Consider the following 27,601-nt stretch of genomic DNA (forward strand, 5'->3'; position numbering starts at 1 on the left):
TTTTTCAAATTTTATTTTCCTTTCTTCATGAAGTGGAAATGTTTGCAGTGTTCAAGACAGACTAGGTCGCAGTAGGGTCATAATGTCATCTTCCTTGGTCAGATTGATGTTCAGGGCATTGGACCCAATTCCCAGGACTCCCCGAAAGTAGAATACTGTCCGCAGTAACAGTCACCATCCAGTAGGCCTTCTGTGAAGACCCAGTACTAGTCAAATAAAAAATAATCCCCGCCTCAAGCACTAACCATTTCAGGGAGCAGAGAGACACCGAGAGTTGGTGAGTATCTCGGTGTTAATTACTGATGATATGAGTGGGAAGAAAGAACAGAGGGGAAACAGCGAAGACCACTGGGTACTTGGGTTTGTAAAGTAGTGAAGAGGCTAATGTAAACAGAGGGGCACTGCAGGGGAGACAGCGGAGTCTGGCTGCAGGTGGACTGAAGAGAGGCAAAGACATGCAGTCAGATCATGGAGGAGGGTCCATCTCCCAGGAGGCTGAGTTAGAGCCCCTCAGGCTAGGTGAGGAATGTATGTCCTTAGAGAAAGTCAAAGGCTAAGGAGGCGGGAGAGGGCTGTAGGGCGGGAACAGAGCAGGATCTCGCTGCCTGCAAACTGGCAAGCAGACGTGGACCCGAGGGACAGCTGGGTGTCATGGTGGCTCTATTCAGCTTTGAGTCTCTCAGTGTCCCTTCCCTGACTCCCAGCAGCCTGTTTGACCCTGTTCCTCAGAGATGGGCTATCCTTTTCTCCCATGCTTTCCTCCTAGGCTTGCTTGGGTGATGAGTTTACGGATGCTGGTCCAGCTCCCGCTCTGGCCTAGGTGGAATGGTGGCCGTCATCTAGAGTTTACAGAGGCTTATGACAGAAAAGTCTGTTACAGACCAAACAGCCCTGGCTGATGCTGTGCCTTCAGGAGCTCTGCTCACTGGGTAGCCTTCTTAAGGCCTCTGCCAAGTGTTAAAAAGTTAGTGCTGGCATAAACGTAGTTGAGTTGGCTGTTGGACTGCCAGAACCTTTGCTTAAGACAGCCAGCAAAGCTGAGTCCAGCAGCTTCCAGCTAATTGAGTTACCCCATCTTCCAACACCTTAATTATTCACAGTAAATGAACTTCAGGAGCAATGCTTATAATAAGAATTTAAAGCCAGGCATGGTGGTGCATACCTTCAATCCCAGCACTCGGGAGGCAGAAGCAGGAGGTCTCTGTGAGTTCAGAGCTATTTTGGTCTACACTTCAAGTTCCAGGCCATCCAGAGCTACATAGTGAGGCATTGTCTCAAACAAAGCAAAACAACAACAAGAAGGAATTTAAAAGCCAGGTGTGGGAGCTTTGGAGACCGCTCTTCCAGAGGACCTAGGTTCAATTCCCAGTACCCATTGGTAGCTTACAACTCTCTGAAACTCCAGTCCCAGGGGTTCCAATACCCTTCTTCTAGCCTCTGTGGGAACTCCACGAATGTAGTACACAAACATATGCAGGTAAAACACCCATACACATAAAATAAAAGGCCGGGCAGTGGTGGTGCACGCCTTTAATCCCAACACTTGGGAAACAGAGGCAGGAGGATCTCTGTGAGCCAGCCTGGTCTACAGAGCAAGTTTCAGGACAGCCAGGGCTACACAGAGAAACCCTGTCTGGAAACATCAACAACAACAACAACAACAATAATAATGTTTTAAAAGAGTGTGTCCAGCTCTTGCAGAGGACCAGAGTTCAGTTCCCAGCGTCTATAATGGGCAGAGCTCACAACTGCCTGTAACTCCAGCTCTCTGAGAAACTTACCCTCCCCAGGCCCTGCAGTGGGGCGTGTGCGTGTTCGTGCGTGTGCGTGTGCATGTGTGTGTGCGTGTGTGTGTGTGTGTGTGTGTGCGCGTGCTCGCGTACACATAATTAAAATTATTATGTTTAATATTTTAAAAAGCCAGGCATGGTGGTGCAAGCTCGTCATTTCCACGCTCAGTTGGCTGAGGCAGAAATTGCCTGGCTCAAGTTTGAGGCTAGTCTGGGCTTCCTAGTACCAGGCAGCCACTGCTATGTGGCAAGATTCTGTCTAAAAATGAAGAGATTTTAACAGATTTTTTTTTCAAATTATTTTATTTTATGTGCATTGGTGTTTCACCTGCATGTATGTCTGTGTGAAGGTGTTAGATCCCCTGGAACTGGAGTTACAGACAGCTGTGAGCTGCCATGTGGGTGCTGGGAATCAAACCCAGGTCTCCTGGAAGAGCAGCCAGTGCTCTTAACCACTGAGCCATCTGTCCAGCCCCTTCACAGAATCTTAGAATACTTAAACAATGCACCAGGAAGTGATAGGTCTTACTACATTTCTCAGGATGATATGTTCCCACCTTGAGAGGAGCTGAGGAGGGGTACCTGTGGCAGGGGGCACTGGCGATCCAAGCAGGGAAGGCCCTAGGCATATGGGTGACAGGATCCTGACTGTGCTGGGAAAATGGGGGTGGTTACAGGTGTGTGGCCTGGAGATTGTGGCCTGGCCCAGCAGTTGAAACTTGAGCCAGGCAGTGGTGGCGCACGCCTTTTATCCCAGCATTTGGGAGGCAGAGGCATACAGATCGTTGTGAGTTCGAGGCCAGCCTGGTCTAGAGAGCGAGTTCCAGGACAGCCAGAGCTGTTACACAGAGAAACCCTGTCTCGAAAAACCAACCAACCAACAAAAAGCACGCCCCCTCCCACCCCCCAAAAAAACCTTGAGAGAGTACATGTCGCGGGGGTGGAGCCCCATCCAGGCCCCGCCTCCAGGTACCGGGGTCACTCTGGAGTCACCTAGGCGCTTCCAGGCCTTCGCCCAGAGCGCCCCGCCCCCTGCGCGCATGCGTGCTGGTTCCCGGAAGCGGTGCGCACGGCGTTTGCCCCTGCGTCCCGGCGGGAGCGGGCAGAGTCAGTGGATGTAGGGCAGGGGAGCCCGACATGGCTACGGCGGGAGGCGGCGGCTGCGAGAGCGCCGCGCCCGAGGCCGATCGTCCCCAGCCGCGGCCGTTCCTCATCGGCGTGAGCGGCGGCACCGCTAGCGGCAAGGTGAGTGGCCTGCGCCCGGGCCTCGCGGAGGGACTGACGGGCCGCGGGTTGGGGCGCCATTGCCTCCCGCCCGGCCGCGTCACCTGTTGCTAGCAGCCAAGGGGCCGCCCCCAGGGCCTGGTGGGTCACTGCACAAGCCCACTTCCGGCACTTTCTGTCCCCAGTCAACAGTGTGCGAGAAGATCATGGAGCTGCTGGGACAGAACGAAGTGGACCGGCGGCAGCGCAAGTTGGTCATCCTGAGCCAGGACTGCTTCTATAAGGTCCTGACGGCCGAGCAGAAGGCCAAGGCCTTGAAGGGACAGTACAATTTCGACCACCCAGGTACGTGCAGACAGCCTGCCTGGAGAGGTGGGGTGGAGGATGGACTGCTACCACGTGGGCTCTACAGCGATCGCAGACTGCCAGACAGATCCAGGGGTGCGTGTGGATGCAGACTGCTGGACCAGGCCTGTAGGGGGTGACTGGGATGCAGGCTGCCAGGTCAGGGGCTCTCGGAGCTGTTTGCTGGGTGCAGACTGCCACGGGAGGCTGTACAGGAGTGTGTATGTAGCATGCAGGGTTACCAAGGCTGTACAGTTCTGCTGATACCAACCGCCGAGGTGGGGATGGTATTGGAAGCAGAAGCAGCGAGGCTTCATGAAGCCTTTACCCATATTAGGTTAGGAGGATTTGCTAAGTGCTGTGGGCCTGGAGCATTCAAGACTGTCTAGTTCACTTGGAAGGAGGTAGCAGAGGTGTCTTCAGGATCACTTGACGATGTGTTGACATCCTCTCCCTGCACCTTGCTGCTAAGGGGTTCTTTGCACACCCTACTGCCTGGTGACCTATGGATTCCCCAACTGTCTAGGGGCAGTCTTCAGAGAGGCTGGTAGTAGAAGGAAAGGCTAACCTGGTGCCCAGGCCTTGGAGCTGTTTTCTGGTCTGGAGGGTGCCTAGAAAGTTTCAGCTTTTCTAGGGGCACAAGCAGGTCAGAGAACAACACTTTTAACTGGCTCTTCCCAGACACAGAGGAGCAGAGGCCCAAGTCATCTCTCTTCTCCCCAGTGCTAGCCAGTCAGAAAGTCTGTCCCAGTTCCTGTTGGGACGATTTTACCCTTGACCCTGTGATGTGTTGTGGGGTCCTGAGCTGCCCTGGCTCCCAGCCGTGCTGACTCTGGGGAGAGGCGGTTCTCTACCGGCTGCTCCACCAGGGCAGCTGGGTAGTCTGGCCTTTTGCTGTTTTGTAGATGCTTTTGATAATGATCTGATGCACAAGACTCTGAAAAACATTGTGGAAGGCAAAACTGTCGAGGTCCCCACCTATGATTTTGTGACCCACTCAAGGTAAGCAAGTAGTTCCCGGGAGGGCCAGTGTCCTGGGGGATTCCACCCCGTGTCTGTGGACTATCCTGTAGTCAGGGCCCTTGTTGCTAAAGTGAGCCTCTCCCTGGCAGGTTGTCAGAGACCACGGTGGTCTACCCAGCTGACGTGGTTCTGTTCGAGGGCATCTTGGTATTCTACACTCAGGAGATCCGGGACATGTTCCACCTGCGCCTCTTTGTAGACACAGACTCTGATGTTAGGCTGTCTCGAAGAGGTAAGGGCCTCCAGGTCCCTGCCTGCGCTCGGGTGCTCCAGGGGTCCCAGGGAGGGCTTATGGTGGTGCCTTGCTCCTGTTGCTGCAGTTCTCCGGGATGTGCACCGAGGGAGGGACCTGGAGCAGATTCTGACCCAGTACACCACCTTTGTGAAGCCAGCCTTTGAGGAGTTCTGCCTGCCGGTACTGCTTTCGTCCATTCAAAAAGAAAATGGGTCTCAGCTCTGCCCACCTCTCCCTGTCTGCACTGTTTGCCTATTTGCCTCAGGCTAGACCCTGGCTGTTCCCCTCAAAGCCTGGCCTGTGTCTTGCTCACTCCCCTTGGAGCCGCTCTGTAAGGACTTTTGACTCTTCACTGCCTGAAGTAGCTGTGGGGTGCTTTAACTGTCCTTTGGGCTGCTGTGGACCAGATGCTAAGATCCCTGATGACTCATCTGGTATTTTTGGAGTTAGAGGTGAATTTGTGGCTTTATCCAATTCAGAGAGGGAGTAAGGTGGTGGGGAGCTGAGGGTTGTAGCCCTGGCTGGCCCTGATCTCATGGCAGGCTTCTACATTTAGTTTCCTGAGTGCCGGGATTTTAAGTGTGAGCCATCATGCTCAGTGTCAAATTGAAGTGTTTTAAAGAGAAGCTTATTAATAGTGTTTTGCCTCTTTAAAAAAAAATGTATTTGTGTGTGTGTGTATGTGTGTGTGTGTTGTGCATGTGTATGTTCATGGAAGCCAGGAGAGAGTGTGGGATCCCTGGAACTGGAGTTACAGGCGGTTGTGAGCCGCCTGATGTGGGTGCTGGGAACGGAACTGAGTCCTCTTGTAAGAGCACAATTGCTCTTAACTGCTGAGCATCTCTTCAGCCCCCAGTATTTTATCACTTGAAGGTGAAAATAAAGGCCAGGCATGGTTGTGCATGCTTTCAATCCCAGAGCTCAGAGGCAGGAGATCTCTATGTGTTCAAGGCCAGCTTGGTGTACATAGTACATTCCAGGCCAGACAGATAAATGGAGAGAGAGTCCCACCACATGCCCCAGAAATGGAGAGACTGCCCCCGGCCCCAAAAGTAAAGGAAGCAGAACTATCAAGAACAGGATAAATAAGTTCCATTTGCTGCTACCAAAAGAGCCCTTCTGGGTGCTGGGATTACAGTGTACTACCACCCCTGGCTAAAAGAGCTTCTTTACTACTCATGCTCTCTGAAGTTCCTGGAAAGGAGGAATGTGTGAAGTGCAGACTCTTGCAGTCTCGACTCATGGGCTTTTGCTGAGTAGGTGCTGAGCAGGCAGCGAAACCCTGAGGCCTGCATCTGACCAGCTCCTGAGCAGCCCATTACCTCCCTTCCCTGGGCCATGTGCTGCTGACCTCCCCAGGGTTTCCTCCCCTCATGCCAGCCAGCCCCTCTTGAGTTTCCCAGCCTGCTGGGGAAGGGGAGTGGGTTTCAGCCCCTCTTCACCTCACCAACGGTACTGCCAGAGTGGCTCCCAGCCAAGGTCTGCTCTTCCCTTTCATGGCAAGGGTCTCTGCTGCCTTCTGAAACCTATCTGCTGCAGGGGACAGGCCTCCTTGACCCAAACACACAGGTTGGCAGTATCAGCCTGGGTCAAGAGTGTGCCTCACCCTCTGGGCTTTGCCTGGTTCAGCCGTGTCCCCTCAGCCACATCTCTCCCTCTGCTTTCCTCAGCGGTGTCTGCTGGAGTGTCTCTGGCATTAGAACAAATCAGTAGTGAGAGCATGCAGGGGCCAGGGGCCATGCATGTCTCCATACCGTGCAGGGCCGCCTAAGGGGCCTGCGCATGGCACATCTCTTGTCTGTCATACTCACTCTTATAGGTAGGACATTTGCAGACGTCAGTCCCAATCTCAGAGGCCAAGAGCTGTGGGAGGTGTCACACCTACCCAGGCCAGCAAGTAAGCTGAGACTAGGCAAGCGGTGGGGGCGCTGATGTGCAAGTTCACTCCAGCTGGATCTTCGGCCTCACTGTTCAGACCCCATCTCGCACGTGTATAAGGCTGTCTCCAACCTGCCGGTGCTACCAACACCCAGGCTTTCATCCCTTTTCCTGAGTACCTTAAAGTCACCCTGGAGGAAACAGCCTCAGGAGACCCCTCTGTGTCTTTCAGACCAAGAAGTATGCTGATGTGATCATCCCTCGAGGGGTTGACAACATGGGTAAGCAACCCCCAGCCCTACGCCCAAGCAGACTGCCGCCACTTGCCTTGGTTACGAAGGCTTCCCAAGTATGTGCATGGGGCCTGTCAGCGTTCATCTGGGACATGGGGGTCTGTACTTTCCGAACACCCAGAGCTGCTGGGCAGGGCCTGTCAGGCCACCGGGATGTGTTTTTGTCAGGCTCAGTCAACAGCAGAAGCCAGGAGGTCTGCTGTACCTGTCCAGTTGTGTGCCTTCTGTCCACTGAGGCAGCAGGCAGCAGGCAGGTCGGGACCGCTGGGAGGCAGGAAGGCACAGTGGCTTTCCTGCATGCTGAGTACAGGAGTGAGGGCAGGCTACAAGGGCTCCAGGAGTGAATGTGATGAGCACTTCCCATGTCTCATTGCAGTCGCCATCAACCTGATCGTCCAGCACATCCAGGACATTCTCAACGGTGACCTGTGCAAGCGGCACCGAGGAGGGCCCAATGGGCGCAACTACAAGAGGACCTTCCCCGAGCCAGGAGATCACCCTGGGGTGCTGGCCACTGGCAAGCGCTCACACTTGGAGTCCAGCAGCAGGCCCCACTGAGACCGGCATATGTAGGTTCCCCACAGACCCATGGTTCAGGGTCTGAGCCTGGGGACAACCACTTGCCCTTAAAAGCACAGTCAGGGGTTCCTCTCAGCATGATCTAGGGTGGCAGCATTTAGGACCAAGGCCTACCTTGCTTGGGAGGGCAGATTCATGCTGACAGAGCGTTCCGGTGTCCTCTGCTTCCTCTCATTGGAGGAGGCCAACAGGTATCTGGGTCGCTGAGAAGTGTCCCAAACTGCAAAGAAAGCCCACGGTGCCAGCTTCCAGAGGGATGCAGGTCATGCATTATGGGGCAACTGAGGAAATAGCCCCGGTACTGGCTGGCCTTGCTGGCCTGGCGTTGATAGTGAACCACAGTGATGTGCTTCTCAGTATGCTGTGGTTCATGTACATGTTGCGGAAGTTTGAAGATACATTATATATCCTTATTTGTTTTGTGGCAGGCTGTTTGTGACCAATGAACCTAGTTTAACACCTCCAAGTGGTCTATCGTCCAGTCTAAGGAGCCTGAGGCAGGAAGGAACCCTAAGTCTGTCTACTCACGTGACCCTAAGCAGCGTCACACTTGATGCAAGGAACTCCTGGGTATCCTAGGGCCTGGATTGTGGGATAAATGGAAGCAGGCCATCAGGTTTCCTATGGCTAAAAGTGATCTTGCAATTCTGCAGGGAGCCCAAGCCCCAGGGGCTGTCTGTACAAGCCACTTGGGTATAGTTCATGGTGAGCATGCCAGGGCAGGCTATCTCCAGGTAGGGGAGCACTAAGTGCAGAGCAGGTCACATGACCGTGGTTGCCTAAAGCCAGCCAGTCTCCTGCACACCCAACCTGAGCTCATGGCTTCACAAACGGTCCATTCTAGGATGTCAAGTTTGTCTCCCCTCCCACGGGATGGCCCTTTTGGAAGTGTCCTTTGCTATTGTCACAGGCTTTGGCACAGACGCTTCTCATTTGTTCTTGTTAAATACAACCGTGGTCCCACTCATGACAGTGCTGTACTGGTTTTGTTGAACTGAAACCCTTCTTTGGAGGAAGGATCAATAAATAACACTAAAAAACGATTATCAATTTGTTCCTTTTTATTTACATTAGGAAAGGCAAATTCAAGGCAAGGAAGTGTATGGATGACATCTTGGCTGGAAGACAAGTGAAGACGTTTGGTGAAATTTCCCAGAAGGGGTTTTTAAAATACAGATCATGAGGAGTCTTGGTGTTAATGCACTGTCAGATTTCCAAGTAGGCTTTACACAGGTCAGCCGTGACTGCAGTGGGTTGTTTGGGGTGACTGCAGGTCTTGTGAAAGGCAGGGCCAAGACCCCATTGGTGCCCCACAGCTGGTGGCACGCTCAGGCTCATCACAGGAGTCCTGTCCACTCCTTCCCTGGCCGGGTGCCCCTGCCTGCCTTGGTGGTTCCTACGCTGGCCGCTCAAACACTGGCTGGTCAGAGGTGGGCCTCATGGGTGACGCTGTGGGCATGGTCTTCACTGTGTGAAGAGGAGTAAATCACTCAAATGAGAAACCAGTGGCTCTTCAGGAGAAATCGTAATTAATCCCTGGAGTCCTTCCTGGACCCAGCCAGTCCCTGACTGCTGAGGCCTCTGCTGGTGGGAGACAAACACATTCTTTAGATCCTGTTCTGCATGCTTGTCTTCCGCGCTCTTATTAACTAGTAATTCCGGATCAGAATGTCCCAGCTGTCTTTCCAGCGAAGGGCTCGAAGTTCTCCTGGTGAGAGTGACGTGTCTCCATAGGTTAGTGGACGAAGCATGTTGGACACATGGCATGCAGAGGAATACCAGGCTACAACCAGGGCACTGAAGACATTCTTCTGCAGCTGGGACCTGTGGGCAACAGGAAGAGTGAGGTCAGAGCATCTGGCTTGCCTCCCCACAGCATCCCTGGGTAGCCATCTCCCAGGAACCTGCTGACACACTCGTGGACTTTACCTGTTCGTTCCTTAGATCTCCCCTGCTTCTCTGTGCCCCCACCAACCCTTATCTGCCTGGATACATTGCACATGACCCTCATCCTGGTTCTGGATCTGCCACGGCTCTACCCACAATGCCAGAGGTGTTTCCCATGCCCTCCACATCAAGGCCCTCTGCTCCAACCCAAAGCTTTCTTTTTTCTTTTTTGAGACAGAGTTTCTCTGTGTATCAGCCCTGGCTGTCCTGGAACTCACCAGGCTGTCCTCGAACTTACAAGAGACCTGCCTGCCTCTGTCTCCCGAGGGCTGGGATTAAATGTGGGCACCACCATGCCACGTTAACCCAAAGCTTTCTCTCTGCCACATCCCACCAAGTCTGGGCAGCGAGCTGCCGCTGTCCGGGAATGCTGGTCCACAGGTGGTTAAGCTTCTCCCCGGTTTCACGGCCCTAAGGTCCACTGTGCCCGCACCTGCACAGGTGGTCACTGACGTGCTGCAGGACGATCGGAAGCAGCAGGATCTGGAAGGTGAGTGCTGGCAGGTAGTGGTAGAGAAAGAGCATCCTCTCCATCAGGAAGAAGGGCAGGTAGTTGAGCGCCCAGCCGCCAGTACACAGGGCTCCAGCTAGCACCCAGTGGGACCAGGCATCTGTGGGAGGGTGTGTCTCAGAGCAGCACTACCACTGAGCTAGCCATGAGCTCATTCCAGTCACATGCTGTCCTCAGCACCTCACTCCCCCAGCCCCAGGACTAAGTGGACTGATGGACGACCCTGCTGCTGCTCCTGGGTCTGCAAGGCCCAGGCTCAGGGTGAGGCCCAGCCCAGCCCTGCGAGGTCCCCTCATGACCAGTGTAAGGACAGGCTGCTCTCATCTTGAGAATTCTGCTCTCAGCTCCTCAGGGAGCTACAAGGAGCTACATTTGTGACCAGCCCAGAACTGTAGCCAAAGCCAGTAGGAGGAAGGGACCATGTTTTCTGGGATGGAGGTTACAGGGCGATGGTGGGCCAGTGCTTGAGTTTTCTTTCCGAATGCATTTCTGTCAGCTGCGTACAACCACTGCCCCCTAAGTCTCCTGCTGACTGCTGGGCCTCATCCAGCATGTCTGGTGCATGCAGGCAACCGAGAACTAAGCCTCTGTCCCTGTGTGCTCTCTGCTAAAGAAGACTCAGTTGTGGTGTGGATCTTAACTGCCACAGGGTTTTTTTCAGGGCCCCTACCTGCAAAACCAGGGGCTCCAGGGTCTTGGGTCCTAGTAAAGCTGGCTGTCACCTATGCATAATGTGCTCCCATCCTGTGAGGACACTAACCCTCAGGGAGGTCACAGATACTCCTTCGCCGGCGGAGCAGGTACCAGAAGAAGAGTAGGGTGTAGGCCACTGTGGCAAGGCTGGCTGAAGTCCAGATCACGATGTTTCCAAGCAAGTGGATCTGAGCCTGAAATCACAGGGAGCTGCTCGCTACCTGCCCCCTCACCCCAAGTGGAGGGCAATGGTCATGAGAGAAACCAAACATACTTCAGCAGTCCAAAGGTACACAGGCACATCTGGAACTCTAGCCTAGACACATCTGGACAAACTTGTTCCCAGCCACTTTTCTTTTTTTTCGAGAGAGGGTTTCTCTGTGTAGCTTTGTGCCTTTCCTGGAACTCACTTGGTAGACCAGGCTGGCCTCAAACTCACAGAGATCCACCTGGCTCTGCCTCCTGAGTGCTGGGATTAAAGGTGTGCACCACCACTGCCCGGCCCCAGCCACTTTTCAAGACAAGCATTAATGTTCTTAAATCCTGTTTGTCAAAACTGAAAATTAGGAGTAATGGAGATTTGGGATACTGGGCGTGAATCCGGAGCTCTGTGTATTCACATTGTCACTGAGATTTACCCACAACCCCAATTCATCCAAGACTGTTTCCTAGGCAGCCCAGCCTGGCCTCAAATATATAATCCCTGTCTTAAATGTGTGCCACCAGGCTGGAGAGATGGCTCAGAGGTTAACAGCACTGGCTGCTCTTCCAAAGGTCTTGAGAGTTCAATTCCCAGCAACCACATGGTGGCTCACAACCATCTACAATGAGATTTAGTGCCCTCTTCTGACGTGCAGGCAGAACATTGTATACCAAATAAATAGTTCTTAAAAAAAAAAAAAATGTGTGCCACCATGCCTGGATTGGGATTCCTCATTCAACAACACAGTTACTCACAGGAAGGTCATACCCGGAAAGAGAATCTGTGTACACACACAGCTGTCGGGGAGCCCTGGGACTTGCTCCACGTGCCCTCACTTTCTGGTGACTGCCCTCCATTCCACTGAACAAGTGTGCTGGGGAAGTCAGCATTTACTCACTCAGTGATCTGCCCAGCTCTGCCTCCATGCCTCTCTATGCTGCTTCCCGTCTGCCATGGCAGAGGCGACATAACATACATCACACAGCATAACACACACATAGCATACATACACAACATAACACATCATAACATACACACATAACACACATACACAACACACATAACACACATACACACATAACATACATACACAACATAACACAGCATAACATACACACATAACACACACATACATCACACAGCATAACATACACACATAACACACACATACATCACACAGCATAACACACACATAACATACATACACAACATAACACACACACATAACATACATACACACATAACATACAAACACAACATAACATACATCACACAGCATAACACACACACAGCATACATACACAACATAACATACATACACAGCATAACGCAGCCAGCACGGCCAGCTTAGTGGTCAGGTGCCGTGGGAAATACTGAAAGCTGTCTGGCAGGAAATGAAGTGGGCTTCCACGAAGGCTAGTCATGGATCCCCTCAACAGACCACCTGAGAGGGAGGCCTTGCTCTTTGGCAATGAGTAGTTCAGGCCTTGGACTGCCCAATGGCCAAAATAAAAAAAAAAAAAGCGAATTCTGAGCCTTCGCTTTGGAGAAAGCCAGGGCACCTCCTCCAGGAACGTGACCGGGGCTCACACATGCTCGCTTACACTGGTCCTGGGATGTAGCCAGTAGGCGATGTTGGTGTCCAGGGTGACCCACTCCAGCGGGGTGGAGCTGTACTTGTGTTCTGAATCCTCGTTCTTCAGCGTCAGCATCTTCCACTGCCACAGGAGAAAGCACAGGTTGCAGAGGAGGACCTCACCTCCAGCTGCCACAATGTCCAGGTGTGTGTGACTCAACTACTGTCCCTTGTGTGTCAACTGCCCAGACTAAGTTCATCTGGCAAGCGCTAGAGAGCCGTGGGCTCCGGGCCATGCCCTGGCCTTATGGGTGACCAGCACTTGCTCTGCAGACGGTGACAGGAGCCATGCCGTCGACTGAGTCTGCCAGACTTGTCCAGGGCTCTGCGGGTTGACTGTAACCCAGCTGACCCGATGGGAGGCCTTAAGACACCTGACATTATTGCAATGTCACACTGATGCAGAGACCCCTGTCCCTGACTGTGGGCCTGCAGAAGGGAGAGACACTCTTCTGCTCCAGAGCCTCAAGCTCCAGGCTGGAGGACTTTGAACCTCAGGGCTCGGCAGCACACAGTGCCTTCACCGGTAGAAACCAGCTCCTGCTGGAGGATGGCGTCCCTCCTGCCACTTGTCACCTGCAGTTCCGAGAATCGGGCCATGAAGCTCAGGTTCCTGCTGATGTCAACCTGAGTGGGGAGATGCAGCTCCAGTTCCCTCTCCTTCTGCTCCTGGCCTGAGTGGACGGACACCAGGGAAGGGACTCAGTGGGGCTGAAGAGTGGAGGACACTGGCTGCCCCCAGTGTTTCCAACAACCCACAAGGACACCTCAGCAGACTGCAGCATTCCACCTGGTTCCTACCACACCCCAACGCCCTGCCAAGTCAGGACTGTGGACTCCGGGATGCATGATTTGCCATCATCCCCAGCCCCCACCCCCAGGCCCTCAGCACAGACACCTCATGTAATCGCGGATCACTGCAAGAGTCAGCCAAACAGAATGGAGGGCTTAGGTCCCTCCAAACCAATAGTGTTGTTTTGGTAGTCCTTGAGTGCCGCGAGACCCACAAGGACAACCAAATTCCATGACCCAGGGCTTTACCAACTCACCTTTGCCATACCGGTGTTCCTCCACATTCCACACCATGCTCTCGTGGTGGCCTCGTGACTTCTCCCCAACCACCTCCAGCTGCCGGAACCCCCAGTCAGGGAGGTGAGCCCCGCTCAGCTAGCAAAACCAAGAAAGGGAATGAGCATGACAGGAAGCTGGCTAACCCCAGCAATGTGTCAGCAGATCCCTGCCCCGGGCCTTCCCAGGATTCTCTGCCGCTGTGTGAACTATGAACACAGGATGACTTTCATCACCTTCAAGACGGCAGACGTGTTCACATGCACAAAGCGTACTTCAGACAGGATAGTCTTCCAGGTATCCCGGCTGGACTCTCTGTTCACAATGTCCTGCAGGAGGAGATCTTGTCAGCCTGGGGGCCGGCAGCGGAGCACCCGCCTAGCATTTGTGAGGACCATCCCCAGCACCACAAACCCAGATAAACCCAAATATATCTAGTCAGTTATTCATCCCTTTCAGATTGCCTTAAATGTCAACCTAAAGACTAGACACCCATCGCTTCCCAGCCTTTTCACCTTTTTTTTTTTTTTTTTTTTAAACCAATTATAGCTATGAGACAGTGTGGGTCCCGGCTAGGCTGATGAGTCCTCACACAAAGGAAGCACATGATGCTAGCTAGTCTTCGGCCTGGGTACCTTACTATACAGCATTTGAGCCAGCCACAGGGAAAGGACACTGTCCTTAGCAGAGGCTGCAGGAAAGGCTCTTCCCACAGACACTCAAAAGCTGTCTAGTCAGTTACAAGGGCACTCAGAACTCCAGCCAAAACAGAATTTCTTAGACTATCTGGCCAGTGTAAGGTGGTTCTAGAGGTCAAGACCCCCAGCCCCCAAGACTGGCTCAGGGAGGGTCCTGGCCCTGGTAGTTCTTTGCCTGTTACAGCCTGATATGTGCCTCATTGATGAGGTTCTCATGATGAGAACCACAGATCTCAAGAGGCTGAGTTGGGGCAAGACATCCTGGGCCGCGTGGCCACTCCTGAGACTTGTTCGCCTTTTCTGGGTGTGTGTGTGTGTGTGTGTGTGTGTGTGTGTGTGTCAGTGATGGAGCCATCAGTAGCACGGCAGCAGGGAGGTCAGTGAGATTCAGCACCATTCCCACTGAGAGAGAGTCCCATGAGAAGGAGGGCACAGGACTGTCACCAGGCAGGCCTGCTGAGGAGAGCTGGAGAACAGAATGGCTATGGATGTGCACAGCACAGACAAGGGAAAATGGCAGAGATGAGCCAGACACACCTAAGGAAGTCCTCAGACAGCCTTGCTGAGGGAACTGGCAAGAGGCGCCGTCTATCAAACCGGCATGGGACTCCCTAGGGAGGTCCAAAGTGGGAGGGAAGCTGAGTAATCAGGGCTGGCTGCTGCAGCCAATCAGAAGCCAGGACAGTATGACCTCTCCTCCGAGGAAATGACCTCAGGCCTGAAGTGGTTCAGTACTCAGTCTGTGGGCAGTAACGAGGCTTTCTGCACAGCAACTTTCCCAGGAGACCTGATTCTGAAGGGGAGCAAGTGACCATCACCGGAAGTGAAGGCGACTGCAGGCCCCTGCCTCAGTAATCGCTCTCTGATGGCCAAGTCCCTCACCAGGCAACGACTTAGGCTCTATTAACTCCTGAGAACTGGCTGAGAAGCTTCCCCTGGGTCCCAAGAGTGTCTGGAGCTCATGTCTGGTGAAAGGGTGTCTTAATTAGCTTTAACTGTCAGCGTGACACAGCCTGGACTCCTCTGAGACCCGAGTCTAGACTGCGGGACTGCCCAGATCAGACTGTCCTGTGGGCTGTCGTGAGGGCGTGGCCTTGATGGATAATTGATGTAGAGGCCCCATCCACTGTGGGGGGCACCATTCCCTGGGCAGGCGATCCTGGGCTGTGAAGAAAGCTAGCTAAGCATTAGTCTGGGAGTGGGCCAGTAACAGCATGGCTTCTGCTTGAGTTCCTGCCCTGACGTCCCTCGGGTGGACTGCTGACTTCCCTCTCCTCCTCTCAGTTGCTTCTGGTCATGGTACTCAGCACAACAACTGAATGGGGCCAGAGCAGAGGGTGACTAACGCACGGGCCAGGAACAGCTACGGCTGTGAGAGCCCTGACCCTGAGGCCTTCACAGGCCACACAGCATTTGGAACTTTCCCTAGCCCTCCCCGAGGCACCGGAGGACTCCAGACCTGACGAAGTGAAGCTCCCCAAGGGACCATCTCAGACTTCTTTGTGAATCTAAGCTCCCTGTCTCCTTTGACGTCAGAACCCATTATCCAAAGGGGCATTCTGGGTGCTCCGGGGGGAAATCAGGTGTCCCACTGACCGGCCAGCGCTCCACATGGAACTCACCACTTTCCAGAGGTTCTGGGCAGGCATGGAGATGTTATAGTCGATGTAACAGGAGACTTCTTGAGAGTGGGGGCTCAGTGGGGCTGCAACGTCGTGCCTGGAAGAGCAGAGCTGTTCCTCAGGGTCAGGAGGGGGAGGGGGTCAATGCCAAGCTGGCTCTGCCTGCTGAGGCTGGGGAGCTGGCTGGAAAGGGGGCTCCCACACATCCAGGGAAGGGCACACTGAGGTGGACTGTAATAATCAACGTGACACAGCCTGGACTCCTCTGAGAACGGAATCTCAACACGGGACTGCCCAGATCAGACTGTCCTGTTGGCTGTCTGTGAGGGCGTGTGTGTCCAGAGCTGATGTAACAATCGGATGGGTGTCATTCACTTTTTGGACAGGTGAAGCAAATCTCAGAGAAAAGAATGGCTGTGTCAGAGACTGGAAGAAAGAGTCTTAAGAACTGGCCCTGGGGTGTCACTGGTGGGGCAGAACTCAGAAAAGCAGTCCTGTCAGCCTTGGGCCAGCAAGCAGAGTGGTTTCACACCGGAGAGCAGAATCTCTGTGTGACTCAGCCTTAGTGGCCAGAAGGAGCCTGTCACTGACTGCTCAGGCAGGACTCACTTCATCCCAGGATGCACGAGGCACCGTGGAGGCCCAGTGAGAGAGAGAGTCTGGGCAGCCCCTCGACAGCAGCACACCAGTGCTGTGGAGGATAGGACGGTCCCCGGACAGGATTTCTGGTGTGGTAGCCTTAGGGACATTTCAGCAGAAAAGTGAGTGTGGATGCCCAAAGGTGCCGTGGTGGCTTACTGCAGCACTAGCAGGGGGCAAATGACAGGGTGACACACTCCAGGGTCACCAGGAGCCTCACTAGAGAGAGGGTTGTGGGCAGAGAAGTAATGAAGCCTCTGTCTTCTCAGGGGCCCAGTGCGGCCTCGGTGGAGTGAGGCAGAGGTGGGAAGACGGGATGCAGGAAGCAGGCTGAGTGGTGGTTGACGGAGTGAAAGGCAGTGCCCCACAGAGCCAGCATGGCGAGCACTCACGTGTTAAGGAGGCGGGTGGTCATGCCGTGAACAAGCTGTATGATGTCTCCATGGCGCACTGGCCTGGGAGGGTTGTTCACCACCAGCTGATGTCTAGGAAGACAGCACTGTCAGGGTGGCACTCTGCCCAGCACCCTCTTACCATAAACTCTCCGGGAATGCCGAGGCTGCGAAGTCTCCGGAGCTGCAGACACTGGGGAGCGTGCACCCCCAGTGATGTATACCTTGAGTGAGGTGACTCTATATGGAATCAAGGCGTTTATGTTTCATCTAACTCTTCTCAACCTACGGTCACTTTACAAATTGCCAAATGTGACTCCATTTCACAATGTCATATTTGTCTATGAAGAATAAACTAGGGGCAAAAAAAATCCTTATGTTGACAACATACTCTTTTTTTCATACCTCCGGGGAAAAAAATTAAGATGCCTGTAATCCCAGCACTTGAAGGCTGAGGCAAGGCTTGGCTATAAGGAGAGACGCTGTCTTAAAAAGAAAGTAAAAGAAAAAAACACACCAAAACTAACCAAACAAAAACGCCACCAAACTCTTAGAAGCTATCAAGTCCCCAGCACTGGTCCAGTAAATGGCTACACAGGCCAGACGGGCCAGGGCAGCCTCACTCACTCACAGACATGCGGACGGGCCAACCAAGCCAGCAAGCACAGACAGACACAGGAAACCTGGGGAACAGTGGCGGAGCGTAGGGAGGGCACACCTAGAGTGTGTTCCCCAGGAACCCGCCTCACAGTCCTGGAAGAACGGTGAGTGCAGAGATGGCGAGCATGCTCCTGGAGGCTGTGGTAGGAGCCTCGAGGGCAGGAACCATCCAGAGGCCAAGGACACTCATTTGGCAGGGCTGGGAGAGTACCTGGTCTAGGGGTTCTGAGAGGCGGCAGTGAGGAGTGGAAGCCCAGTGCTGGTAAGAAGGGAGAATCTCACTTACAGGCCTAGACACGGGGTGGGGGGGGGGGGGGGGGGGTGGTGTAGAGAGGCCCCTACACAGGCCTTCTCCAGGGGAACAGGCTGGAGGGGCACTGAAGCCGATCCTGGGCCGTTACAGCTCCTGAGAGATGCTAAGGCAGGTCACTGAGGATCCAGAGCAGGCCCTGGCCTCACACTAACAGGCACATACTCCGGCCCCAAGGCTGAATGAGGTCCCTGGCCGGGGATCACCCATGAGAAGGAGGCCCAGGGTTCGGCAGGACCGTTTACCCACCGCTGGGTGGTGAGCTGAGGAACCACACTCACCTCCCAGGGTCCTTTACGATCCACCAGTTGTTGATGTCTTTGAAGGGGTAGCAGGTCACCTGCTGCTGGTGGGAGCTGCCACGCCCGTTCTCATATCTGTGTGAGGCGTCAACAGAGGATGCACCTGAAGCGGGCAGCTGAGACCCGCAGGCTGAGACCCGCGGGCTGCTCTGCTCTCCCTTGTTTCTGCAGAGACCACCCGGCATGCTGTGCCGCTCAACAATGCAGCCTGCCCCAGGGACCAGAGGACAGGGACCAAACAACACTGCTGTCAGGCAGAGCTGCTCCGGCCACTGCAGGAGACACACGGCATGCCAGAGTCCTCCTATTGGGTCACACTGGGCGCCACAACCATCCCGAGCCTGGGACCCGGAGCCCTGCTGCCTTTGTCCCTCTAAACCCGATCACAGAAAGTGACAGTTCTCGAGATAAGCAGAGCGGGAGGTAACAGAACATCTGTGACTAACAGAATCGTGTGTGATCGCAGATTCAAATGGTCACTTTCCTTACATCATGGGGTAGGTGTTCTTGTGGGAATGAAGCCAGCAGGGCAGGGGTTTGCCGAAGACGCTCCTCAGAGTGACCTGGGAACCGAAGGCCACCTCCAGGGGCTGGCCCTGGGTGATGCGGGCGAGCCCTCCCTAAGACAAACGGAAAAGTTCTCAGGTGAGCCCAAGAGACAAACCATCCTTCTACTCTATGGGTCCCACGATGGAGAGAGGTGCCAGGCTCATGGCAAACGCTCTTCCTGTGGAGCCATCTCATTGGACTGAGACCAACAATTCTCAACTGGCCTTGGTGACAGACGGGGCAGTGGCAAATACCATCATATAGTTAGTTGTAACTAACTCTCGTAGACTAGGGTCCTACTGAGTTACAATTATGAGCGTGTGTGTGTGTGTGTGTGTGTGTGTGTGTGTGTGTGTGTGTGTGTGTGTATGTGGTATTCCGGTGACCCTCCCAGCACACACTCCTGTGCAGGTATTCGGGTGACCCTCCCAGCACACACCCCTGTCCAGGTACTCAGGTGACCCTCCCAGCACACACTCCCATGCAGGTATTCGGGTGACCCTCCCAGCACACACCCCTGTGCAGGTATTCGGGTGACCCTCCCAGCACACACCCCTGTGCAGGTATTCGGGTGACCCTCTCAGCACACACTCCTGTGCAGGTATCCTGTGAGGGTCAAGCAATCGTGTCTAGTGCTGAGGAAATGAGACCAGGGTGTGGTGACGTGTAGGCCTCAGCAGAGCCAGGCATGAGCAGGCCTGCTCCAGGGACACTCCTCACCACACCTGGGACATTTTATAGGCCAGTAGCCTTTATCCAAAATGTCGGAACCAGAAGTGTTCCAATTTGGGGGGCGGGGGTTGGGGGCCACCCACAATCTGAAAGTCCAAAATGCAAAATGCTCTGTAACCCGCAGTTAGCATAGCACACACTAGGCCTGAGTCCATCTCATGAGGCGTCTAACTGCAAGTCAGACTAAGAGAGGCAGCAGCCTCACTAGTCCCACAATCCCTGCTTCAGAACTCTTAAACAATGCCAAGAGATGCTTCATTTCTGGATCACTTGACACTGATCACGCAACTGTATTGCTCACTTGACACAGTTTATTTTTATCTATCTCTCTGTCTGTCTGTCTATCTACTCATTTATTTAGTTTTTTAAAACAGGGTCCTGTTTGGAGGAGCCCTGGCTTGCCCTGACCTGTGGCAACCTCTTCCTCCTGGGGCTACAAGAACCACCAAGGCTGGCTCCAACAGTGCTAGGCAGCAGCTCTGAGCCTCGGAACGCCTCTGTTCTCAAGTGACCCGGACACCACTTACCTCCAAGCTGGCTTGGAAGGCGCTGGACATGATTTGGTCGTGGGGCCCAGAGCGATAGAGCAGCATGAGGTGGACGTAGAAGAACAGCAAGTACAGGACAACTGGGATGATCAGCAGGGCCACTGCTCTGGCCATCACGTGACTGAACACTCGGATCTGCCGGGGAGGAGAGCAAAGGTCTCCTACCCGCGCAGCAGCAGGACCACTTTCAGACACTTCCTGCAGGCTTAGGGAAGGGCACCGAGAAGCCCCACCTCCACGAGGCTCACAGAAAGCGGCGCACTCCCACCCGCTCCTGAAGCCTCCAGGGTCCACTTCTTTGAGCCAACTCCCTCTACGACAGCTCCACACCCCAACCCCACACACAGACTCGCGTGGCGTTGATACACCACCTACATTTGACAGGGTCTGGTCTCCGATCAGGTTCCAGGTATGGACAGCCACAATGCTGAGCACGAGCAAGTAGGTGAAAATCCCCATGTATTTGATACTGAAAAAGACAGATGTGAAACGAGGTTATCAGACAGACAACCCCACAGACAGGAAGAATACTGTCCAAGTCAGGGGCTCGAACTCACCCAACTGCGCAGGAACAAGAAACCCCCGTCAGCATCAGCCACAGCCACCATTGCAGGGAGAAAGGGCTGGGATAAAAACAGAAGGACAAGGAAGCATTTCCAGGACTCTTCCTACAGCTCAGGGACAGTGTGAGCTTCTCAGAGCAGTCTTGAGGTTGGCCAGCCCTGACCACCAGCCACAACAAAAAGAACCCCACCTCCCAGTTTGGGGCTCAGAAGAATTTTTCTTTTTGTCAAGAAAAATTTTACTGTGGGTTAAAGTTACAAAGGATGTAGCTAATAAAAATCATGGGCTAAGGGCTAACCCAAAGTATTAGGTAACCAGAAAGCATTCTGCAAGCATCTCTTCCAGACAAAAGACCCTTGAAGTCTCCCAGAGCTGGGAGACTCCGCAGCCAGACCCTGCCTAAAAAGCAGGAAGCGACACCGGAGCCCTCCGAACCAGAAGGCGGTCTCGCTTCCCGTACCTGTGCGTTTGGGAGTTGAAAAACTTCAGATAGGACAGCACAGCCAGGAGGTTAAAGAAGATCAGCAAGGACTCCAGCAGCATGAGCCTGGACTGGGTGAGCAGGGCGTTTTCTGTGGCAGAGACCAACAGTGGTCAGTACTGAGCATGCGCACAGGAGGTGCAGGCAGCTGCCTCTCCATGGAGACTGGCTGAGGACCCTCTGAGGATGCCAGGCCATGTACACTCAGGCCCGGTTTGTACAAAGACAGGTATCTACATATAGACTTCCACCCATCCTGCTGCATGTACATTGTAAGTCATCTACAGATCACCCCAAACCCCTATACAATATAAATGGCACATAGTTATTTTACTGTCTTATTAAGGGAAAAACAAGGGGAAAAAAATCTTTTCTTTTTTAATTTAAGACTTATTTTATGTGTATAAGTGGTCTGCCTACATGTATGTACGTGGACCACACAAGTGCCTGGTGCCAATGGAGGTCAGAAGAGGGCATGGGATCCCTTGAAACTGGAGTTATAGATGGTTGTGAGCCACCATGTGGGTGCTGGGAACCAAACTCAGCTCCTCTGCAAGGCCAGTAAGTGCTCTTAACCTCTGAGCCACCTCTCCAGTCCCCAGTGGGGGGAAAGAAAACTTTACATAGTTGATGCGGAAGGAAATATTGAAAAAAAAACAAAAAACTGAGACAAACCCTTGCTATATTGCTCAGGCCGACTTCAACTCAAGACTGTGCCACCTCAGCCTTCCCGGTGCTGGGATTACAGGCTCAGCAAGAGCCAGCATGGCATCGCTTTGCTTTGCTCTGGGGATGGAGCCAGGGCCTCACACATGCTAGGCAAGTGCCCAATCACTGTGTTACACCCCCAAGCTCAGGGCTATTTTCTTTAGGTATTAAAATGTTTTTAGAATTGTGTGTGTGTGTGTGTGTGTGTGTGTGTGTGTGTCTGTATGCATGTACACACCACGGTGTATACATGCCCTTAAGCACTGTCTGGCAGCCCCCACCTCTAATATGCTATGATTGCCACATCTCCACGTCAATTTTTTTAGTTTTTCAAGACAGGGTTTCTCTGTGTAGCCTTGGCTGTCCTGGAACTAGCTTTGTAGACCAGGTTGGCCTCGAACTCAGAGACCCGCCTGCCTCTGCCTCCCGAGTGCTGGGATTAAAGGCGTGTGCCACCACTCATGCCTGGCTTCACATCTCCACTTCTGATAAGAGTCTGACCTCATACTCCATCAATCCTACATCACAGAGTGCAGCCCAGAAGTATGGGTCTTGTGGAGGCAAATCTGCAATGTGGATGAAGCAGATCTGTTCACTAGGGCAGCACACTCACTAACACCAGGCCTCTCGAAGACTCGTGGTAAAATGCCACAAAGTGTTTGGTTTTTTACTGTACTCTGCCAAAGGCTGGCGGGCAGGGAGCCAAGGTTTACCTATGAGCATCAGCAGGGCGGCGCCCATGGCAGCACAGTGGGAGAAGTGGAGCTCCAGCACTATCTGGTAGGCCATGGGCACCGACAGAGCCCCAGCAAGGGCTGGCAGCAGGCGCAAGGACCACACTGGCACGTTGCTGCTGTATTCTGGAAAGGGAATCACACAGGAGAGCTGAGAACATGCGTACTAACACACAGCAGCTCACAGACCCTGAGAACATGCGTGCTAACACACAGCAGCTCACAAACCCTGAGAACATGCGTACTAACACACACACAGCAGCTCACAGACCCTGAGAACATGCATACTAACACACAGCCACTCACAGACCCTGAGAACATACATACTAACACACAGCAGCTCACAGACCCTGAGAACATGCATACTAACACACACAGAAGTTCACAGACTCTGAAATGAAACTCTCAAAAGCTGGGAGGCACATGAGCAGCTAAGGGTGAAATCATAGGGTAAAGTCTTTAAAATGAGCTTCGGGATTTCTGTGGTGAGTGGTTTTTAGAGACAGGGTCTCACCATTCAGCATGCTGATGCACACCTTAAATCACAGGACACATGCACAAAGAGCCAAAGATAGTTACAATCACAAAACACTTAAACTTTAACCAGACTTTTTTCTTTTTAATTTTTATTTAAGTATTATATCTCTCTCTATATATGGATGTTTTTTTGTTGCTGATGTTGTTGTTTAAGCTTTTTGTCTTTTATTTTGCTTTTTTTTTGGCTTTTTGAGATAGGGTTTCTCTGTGTAATAGTCCTGGAACTCACTCATGTAGACCAGGCTGGCCTCAAGTCCACCTGCCTCTGCTTCCTGAGTGCTGGGATTAAAGGTGTGCACCACCACCGCCCGGCTACGTATATGGGTGCTTTATCTGCATATATGACTGTATATGCCTGGTCAAAAGAAGGCGTCAGATCCCCTGGAACTGGAGTTACAGATGGTTGTGAGCCCCCATGTGGGTTCTGGGAATCAAACCCTGGGCCTCTGGAAGAAAAGTCAGTGTTCTTAACTACTGAGCCATCTCTCATTAACCAAAGTTTTCTTTCTTTCTTTCTTTCTTTCTTTTTTTTTTTTTTTTTTTTTTTTTTTTTTGTTGTTGAGACAGGGTTTCTCTGTCACAGCCATGGCTATCCTGGAACTGAACCCAAATAAGCAATCATATCCTGGTTCAGATTAATAAATGGCAATTGTTGGTTCTTAAGAAAGGCATAGTGTTCTCCATTATTTCATGTGCAAATTAATAGGGAAAGTTAAAATCCTTACCTGCTCCAATTCGGTTCCACAAAAAGTTACCGTCGAATCCTCCTAAATAACCTAAAACAGAAAATATGGAATGTGAACCAAATAAGGTGAGAAAACAACAACACAGGATTTCTGCCCCTGAGAAGGTTTACTTGCTAAGCTTAATGTATTCCAAGGAAGGCCTGAAAGACAATGGCTGTTTCTCTGACCTACCTCCTAAGGCCAACAGCATGTGGCCAAATGGAGGTCCACTGTCGTCCAGAAAGAAGACGCGCTTCATGTAAAAGGAAATGTACTGCCCGTAATAGACTTCATCAAAACTAAACACAAACAAACAAAGACTCATTTTTTATCCAACTAGAAACCTTGAATGCTAGTTAAGCTTTTAAAAAATATTTATTTTTTCGCTGGGCAGTGGTGGGCATGTCTTTAATCCCAGCACTCGGGAGGCAGAGGCAGGTGGACTGTTAGGAGTTCGAGGCCAGCCTGATCTACAAAGTGAGTTCCACAGCCAGGACCAACAGGGAAACCCTGTCTTGAAAAACAAACAAATAGATAAATAAAAGCCATGTTCTGTGTATGGGTGTTATGCATGTATGTCTGTGCACCATATGTGTGCAGTGTCCCCAGAGGGCAGAAGAAGGCATCAGATCCTCTAGAACTGGAGTTACAGACAGTTGTGAGCCACCAGGTGGGTGCTGGGAACTGAACCTGGGTCCTCTGCAAGAGCAGCCAGTGCTCATAACCACTGAGCCGCCTCTCCAGCTCCCTAGAAATAGTAATTGTGAACACAGGCAGGAGAATCAAACCTCGTGAAAAAACAGCACTGGATTTCTGCCCTTGAGAAGGTTCCAAGTGTCCCCACTTTCCACTCTATCTACTGAGGGAGGGTCTCTCATCCAGTCTGAAGCCTGTCATTTGGCTAGTATGGCGAGACAGCTTGCTCCAGTGGGTCCCGGACTCAGCAGCAGTGCACTGGGATTACAGATGGTGTACAGCGCCCACATGGCATCTGACTGAGGACCGGGGATCTGAACTCTGGTCCTCACATTTGTAGAGCAAATGCTTTAACCACTAGGCCATTTCCCGCAACCCTCCCCACAGCTTTTGATTTAGGTCTGTCCTGGTCAAGCGACTGAGCAACCTCACACATATCTACAGCTATAAATTCTGGAAGAAGTACCAATCTGATGAAAGGGCTGCAAGGTGAGAGCAAGAACTGCCCGTCACATCTTCAGACACTGAGAGAGACCTGATGAACCAGTGCTTAGGCATGACAATGTTACCATGGTTATGTGAGTTGATGGGCGTGGTGGCGCACACCTTTAATCCCAGCACTGGGGAGGCAGAGGCAGGTGGATCTCTATGAGTTTGAGGCCAGCCTGATCTACGGAGTGAGTTCCAGGACAGCCAGGGCTGCATAGAGAAATCCTGTCTTGAAAAAAAAAAGTTCTCATCTTTCATTAGTATATATTTAATTATTCATAAATGGAATATAATGTCTAGGAGACACTGGATATCGACAATCTTAAGCTTCCACATATGCATGTGCACACACACGTGTACTCTCACACACATGAACATGCGTACACATAGTGCCTGTATATCACATACACAGGCAGGGGAGAAAAACTAGAGAAAGAATTAGGATCTGCAGGAGACAGGCATCCCGAGTGCTCTCTGTGTTTGCAGAACCTGCCCTGTGTTCCTGCAGGTTAGATGACGCTGTGTGTGTGTCTCAGTGCTTGGGGACACAACAGATCAGTTGGAGCAAAGGATCTGACCCTGGCTCTTCACTCACCTGAAGTCAGCTGGAAACTGACTTCAAACCAATCTACTATAGGGGTTGCTGAGACTGGGTAATGAATTTATTTGTAGAGGGATCACATTCTACTTGACATCTATAACAAAAAGAATGCCTATATAAAACATCTATAAAAAGAGAATGCCTGTATTAGTTAATAAACACCCTTCAATAATAACTATATCTCCCCTTATGAACAAAACCAGCTCCCTTCCAAATCCCTCAAATCTCCACCTTTGAATTTAGAATGAAAATTAAGGCTGGAAACTAGAATTTATTCTATTGTTCTTAATTACCAGACCAAGTTATTCTTACTACCTTCCTCCAGGGCAAGAACTATAAGGTATACATTATAGGGGATGTTCTGGGGTTTCATACACACCCACACTGTTAGTGATGGCTACTCTTGGTTTTCAACTTGTCTACATGCTAAAACATACGTCACCAAGAGGCCCAGAAGCCCAAGATTTCTTCCTTGGCACTGTATAGCAAGGTGCTTCAGGTCACTAACTACAATGCCTCTTGGACATATACCCTCCTCCCCAATTCCACTTACACCACAGCCCGAGGGTAGGAGAGTTGCCATAACCGGGTGAGTAGTCCCAGGCTAGTCAGAGCCACCAAGTTCAAGTTGATGTCAGCAGTCACCACTAGAGGCCGCTTCAAAAATCTCAACATTTTGCAGAAAAGCAAGCCCGGGAGGACACCCTGGAAAAGAGGGGGGGAAACTCCCATTAAAAGTAAGTGGATAGCAGCCTGGAAAGGTTCAAAAGAGACTACAAGGATCCTGAAGCGACCTAGCTCGGCGATGCACCCAGGGAGAATTACAGCATAGTAATCACGTCAGAAGGACTCTTCTAGAACATAACTTTTGGAGGATTACTGTGTTCAAGGACGGTCCACATAAAGACATTTGAGGGATGAATTCAGTAAACTCAGAACTGGACATTCACTCATTTCTGTAAGTGATTCCACAAACACCTGCTGGGCAGTTGCTAGGAGCGAGGCTGCTAATGAATGATGTCTCCTCTCCTGCCCCTTCTCAGTGTGGCCGCAAACTAACGCCTGCTCTGGTGAGCTCTGGGTACCGTCCTAACCCAGTGACCTGGACGGACCTTCCCGTCCCCTCCCGGGGGCATTCCTCTCCTCCTAGAGTTGCACGTGCCCCGAGCCTCTTCTTTACAACTCTGTCCACCCGGGCTCTTTTCCATCCGGAGGCGGCCCTGGAACCGCCCCTGCTCCGCCGGAACATCCACCGACCCTAGCGCGCCGCCCCCGAGCCGGAGCCCGGAGCCCCAGCAGGACTCTCGAACCCGGCACTCCAAAACCTACTAGCGTTTCCTCGAGTCCTGCAAAGTGGCTCCCCATGTGGGGCCACGACCGCGAACCGCCCCGCAGGCTCGACCGTTGGGGGCTGAGGCCGCTCGACAATCCTCACCGCCCACCGATCGACGCTCAACTAGTAGTTCCTGCGCGGCCCGATGGTCTCAGCTGCGCGCGTGCGCAGCAGGAGCGCAGGGGCAGGGGCGCGCGTGCGCGGCGAGTTCAGCCGGCGTGAATGTGGAAGCTGGGGTCTAACCTGGCCTAGGCGAGCAGCCCGGCGACATCTCAGTACTCTAAGCGCACGCAGTGCGGTTTTTTAAAAAAGGAGTGTTCCCACCCCCGCCCCGAGCTCTTCACGTGCTTGGAGCTCTGTGTTTCGGGTCTCGCGCCGACCGACCCCAGCGTTCTGGTCCCCCGCGCGCTGGTGAGGAAGGGCACGGGTAAGTACTTTGAAGCCGCGGGAGCGCTAAGCCGCTTGGGGCTGTGGGCATAGTGGTGGATCGTTTTCTTCTCATCACCTCTTCACACACTAGTCCGTATCCCTCCACAACCCCCCAGGGTCTCAGACTCACTTTTGTAGCCGAGGATGGCCTTGAGGTTCTGTTTCTACTGCTTCTGCCTCCCCAGCGCAGGTATCACAAGCCTGCCTTTTTCCGTGGGTTCTCGGCATCAAATTCAGCTACTCATGGTTAGCTGGTAAGCCATGCCTGTACCAACTGAACTATCTCCCCAGACAGATCTCGAATCATGTTTCTTTTTTCAAAATTCATTTTTTACAAGTTCTGCAATGGATGACATCCAGACTGTAGCATGCCTGAGAAGTCGCTTAGTGGTTAAAAGCACTCGTTGCTCTTGAAGACTACCTGGGTT

General features: G+C 52.5%; 2 protein-coding genes across 8 annotated transcripts; one reads left to right on the forward strand and one right to left on the reverse strand.

The window, feature by feature from the left end:
* Positions 1 to 2,845: 2,845 nt before the first annotated feature.
* Uck1 (uridine-cytidine kinase 1) lies at positions 2,846 to 8,526 on the forward strand. Of its 3 annotated transcripts, XM_037204572.1 has the most exons (8): positions 2,846 to 3,035; positions 3,200 to 3,359; positions 4,265 to 4,361; positions 4,472 to 4,614; positions 4,703 to 4,797; positions 6,728 to 6,776; positions 7,165 to 7,357; positions 8,442 to 8,526. In XM_037204572.1, exons 1-7 carry the CDS (start codon positions 2,928 to 2,930, stop codon positions 7,344 to 7,346), a joined length of 834 nt encoding a protein of 277 aa, XP_037060467.1. In that variant the 5' UTR covers positions 2,846 to 2,927; the 3' UTR covers positions 7,347 to 7,357; positions 8,442 to 8,526. The 3 variants fall into 3 exon arrangements, with proteins under 3 accessions (XP_037060467.1, XP_028740518.1, XP_037060468.1); XM_028884685.2 differs by lacking the exon at positions 8,442 to 8,526 and having other exon boundaries at positions 7,165 to 8,410; XM_037204573.1 differs by lacking the exons at positions 4,703 to 4,797; positions 8,442 to 8,526 and having other exon boundaries at positions 7,165 to 7,256.
* On the reverse strand, positions 8,414 to 26,902 carry Pomt1 (protein O-mannosyltransferase 1). 5 transcript variants are annotated; one of them, XM_028884684.2, is made up of 20 exons: positions 26,741 to 26,902; positions 25,965 to 26,116; positions 23,818 to 23,924; positions 23,626 to 23,676; positions 22,343 to 22,489; positions 20,901 to 21,012; positions 20,434 to 20,499; positions 20,252 to 20,345; positions 19,856 to 20,011; positions 18,537 to 18,667; positions 18,027 to 18,122; positions 16,776 to 16,868; positions 15,745 to 15,841; positions 13,661 to 13,753; positions 13,406 to 13,523; positions 12,933 to 13,030; positions 12,325 to 12,438; positions 10,586 to 10,712; positions 9,748 to 9,925; positions 8,414 to 9,191 (listed from the first exon to the last, which is right to left on the reverse strand). In XM_028884684.2, the coding sequence occupies exons 1-20, from the start codon at positions 26,774 to 26,776 to the stop codon at positions 9,017 to 9,019; spliced, it is 2,241 nt and encodes a 746-aa protein (XP_028740517.1). In that variant the 5' UTR covers positions 26,777 to 26,902; the 3' UTR covers positions 8,414 to 9,016. The 5 variants fall into 5 exon arrangements, 4 of the variants coding, with proteins under 4 accessions (XP_028740517.1, XP_028740516.1, XP_037060465.1 ...); XM_028884683.2 differs by lacking the exon at positions 26,741 to 26,902 and adding an exon at positions 26,524 to 26,690; XM_037204570.1 differs by lacking the exons at positions 25,965 to 26,116; positions 26,741 to 26,902 and adding an exon at positions 25,406 to 25,941.
* Between the last annotated feature and the right edge of the window lie 699 nt (positions 26,903 to 27,601).

This window comes from Peromyscus leucopus, chromosome 4 (genome assembly GCF_004664715.2).
Source record: "Peromyscus leucopus breed LL Stock chromosome 4, UCI_PerLeu_2.1, whole genome shotgun sequence".
NCBI classification, from domain to species: Eukaryota; Metazoa; Chordata; class Mammalia; order Rodentia; family Cricetidae; genus Peromyscus; species Peromyscus leucopus.

Bases quoted from the DNA above. Each gene is read 5' to 3' on its own strand.
- Uck1 (XM_037204572.1), top strand. From the start codon at position 2,928: ATGGCTACGGCGGGAGGCGGCGGCTGCGAGAGCGCCGCGCCCGAGGCC. The intron at 3,360-4,264 runs GTACGTGCAGAC...GCTGTTTTGTAG, and splicing joins GTACAATTTCGACCACCCAG to ATGCTTTTGATAATGATCTG. The intron at 4,615-4,702 runs GTAAGGGCCTCC...CTGTTGCTGCAG, and splicing joins TGTTAGGCTGTCTCGAAGAG to TTCTCCGGGATGTGCACCGA.
- Pomt1 (XM_028884683.2), bottom strand. From the start codon at position 26,619: ATGGAAAAGAGCCCGGGTGGACAGAGTTGTAAAGAAGAGGCTCGGGGC. The intron at 20,346-20,433 runs GTGAGTTCGAGC...TGTCTTTTTCAG, and splicing joins TCTTGTTCCTGCGCAGTTGG to TATCAAATACATGGGGATTT. The intron at 13,754-15,744 runs GTGAGTTCCATG...CTCCTCCTGCAG, and splicing joins CCCAGAACCTCTGGAAAGTG to GACATTGTGAACAGAGAGTC.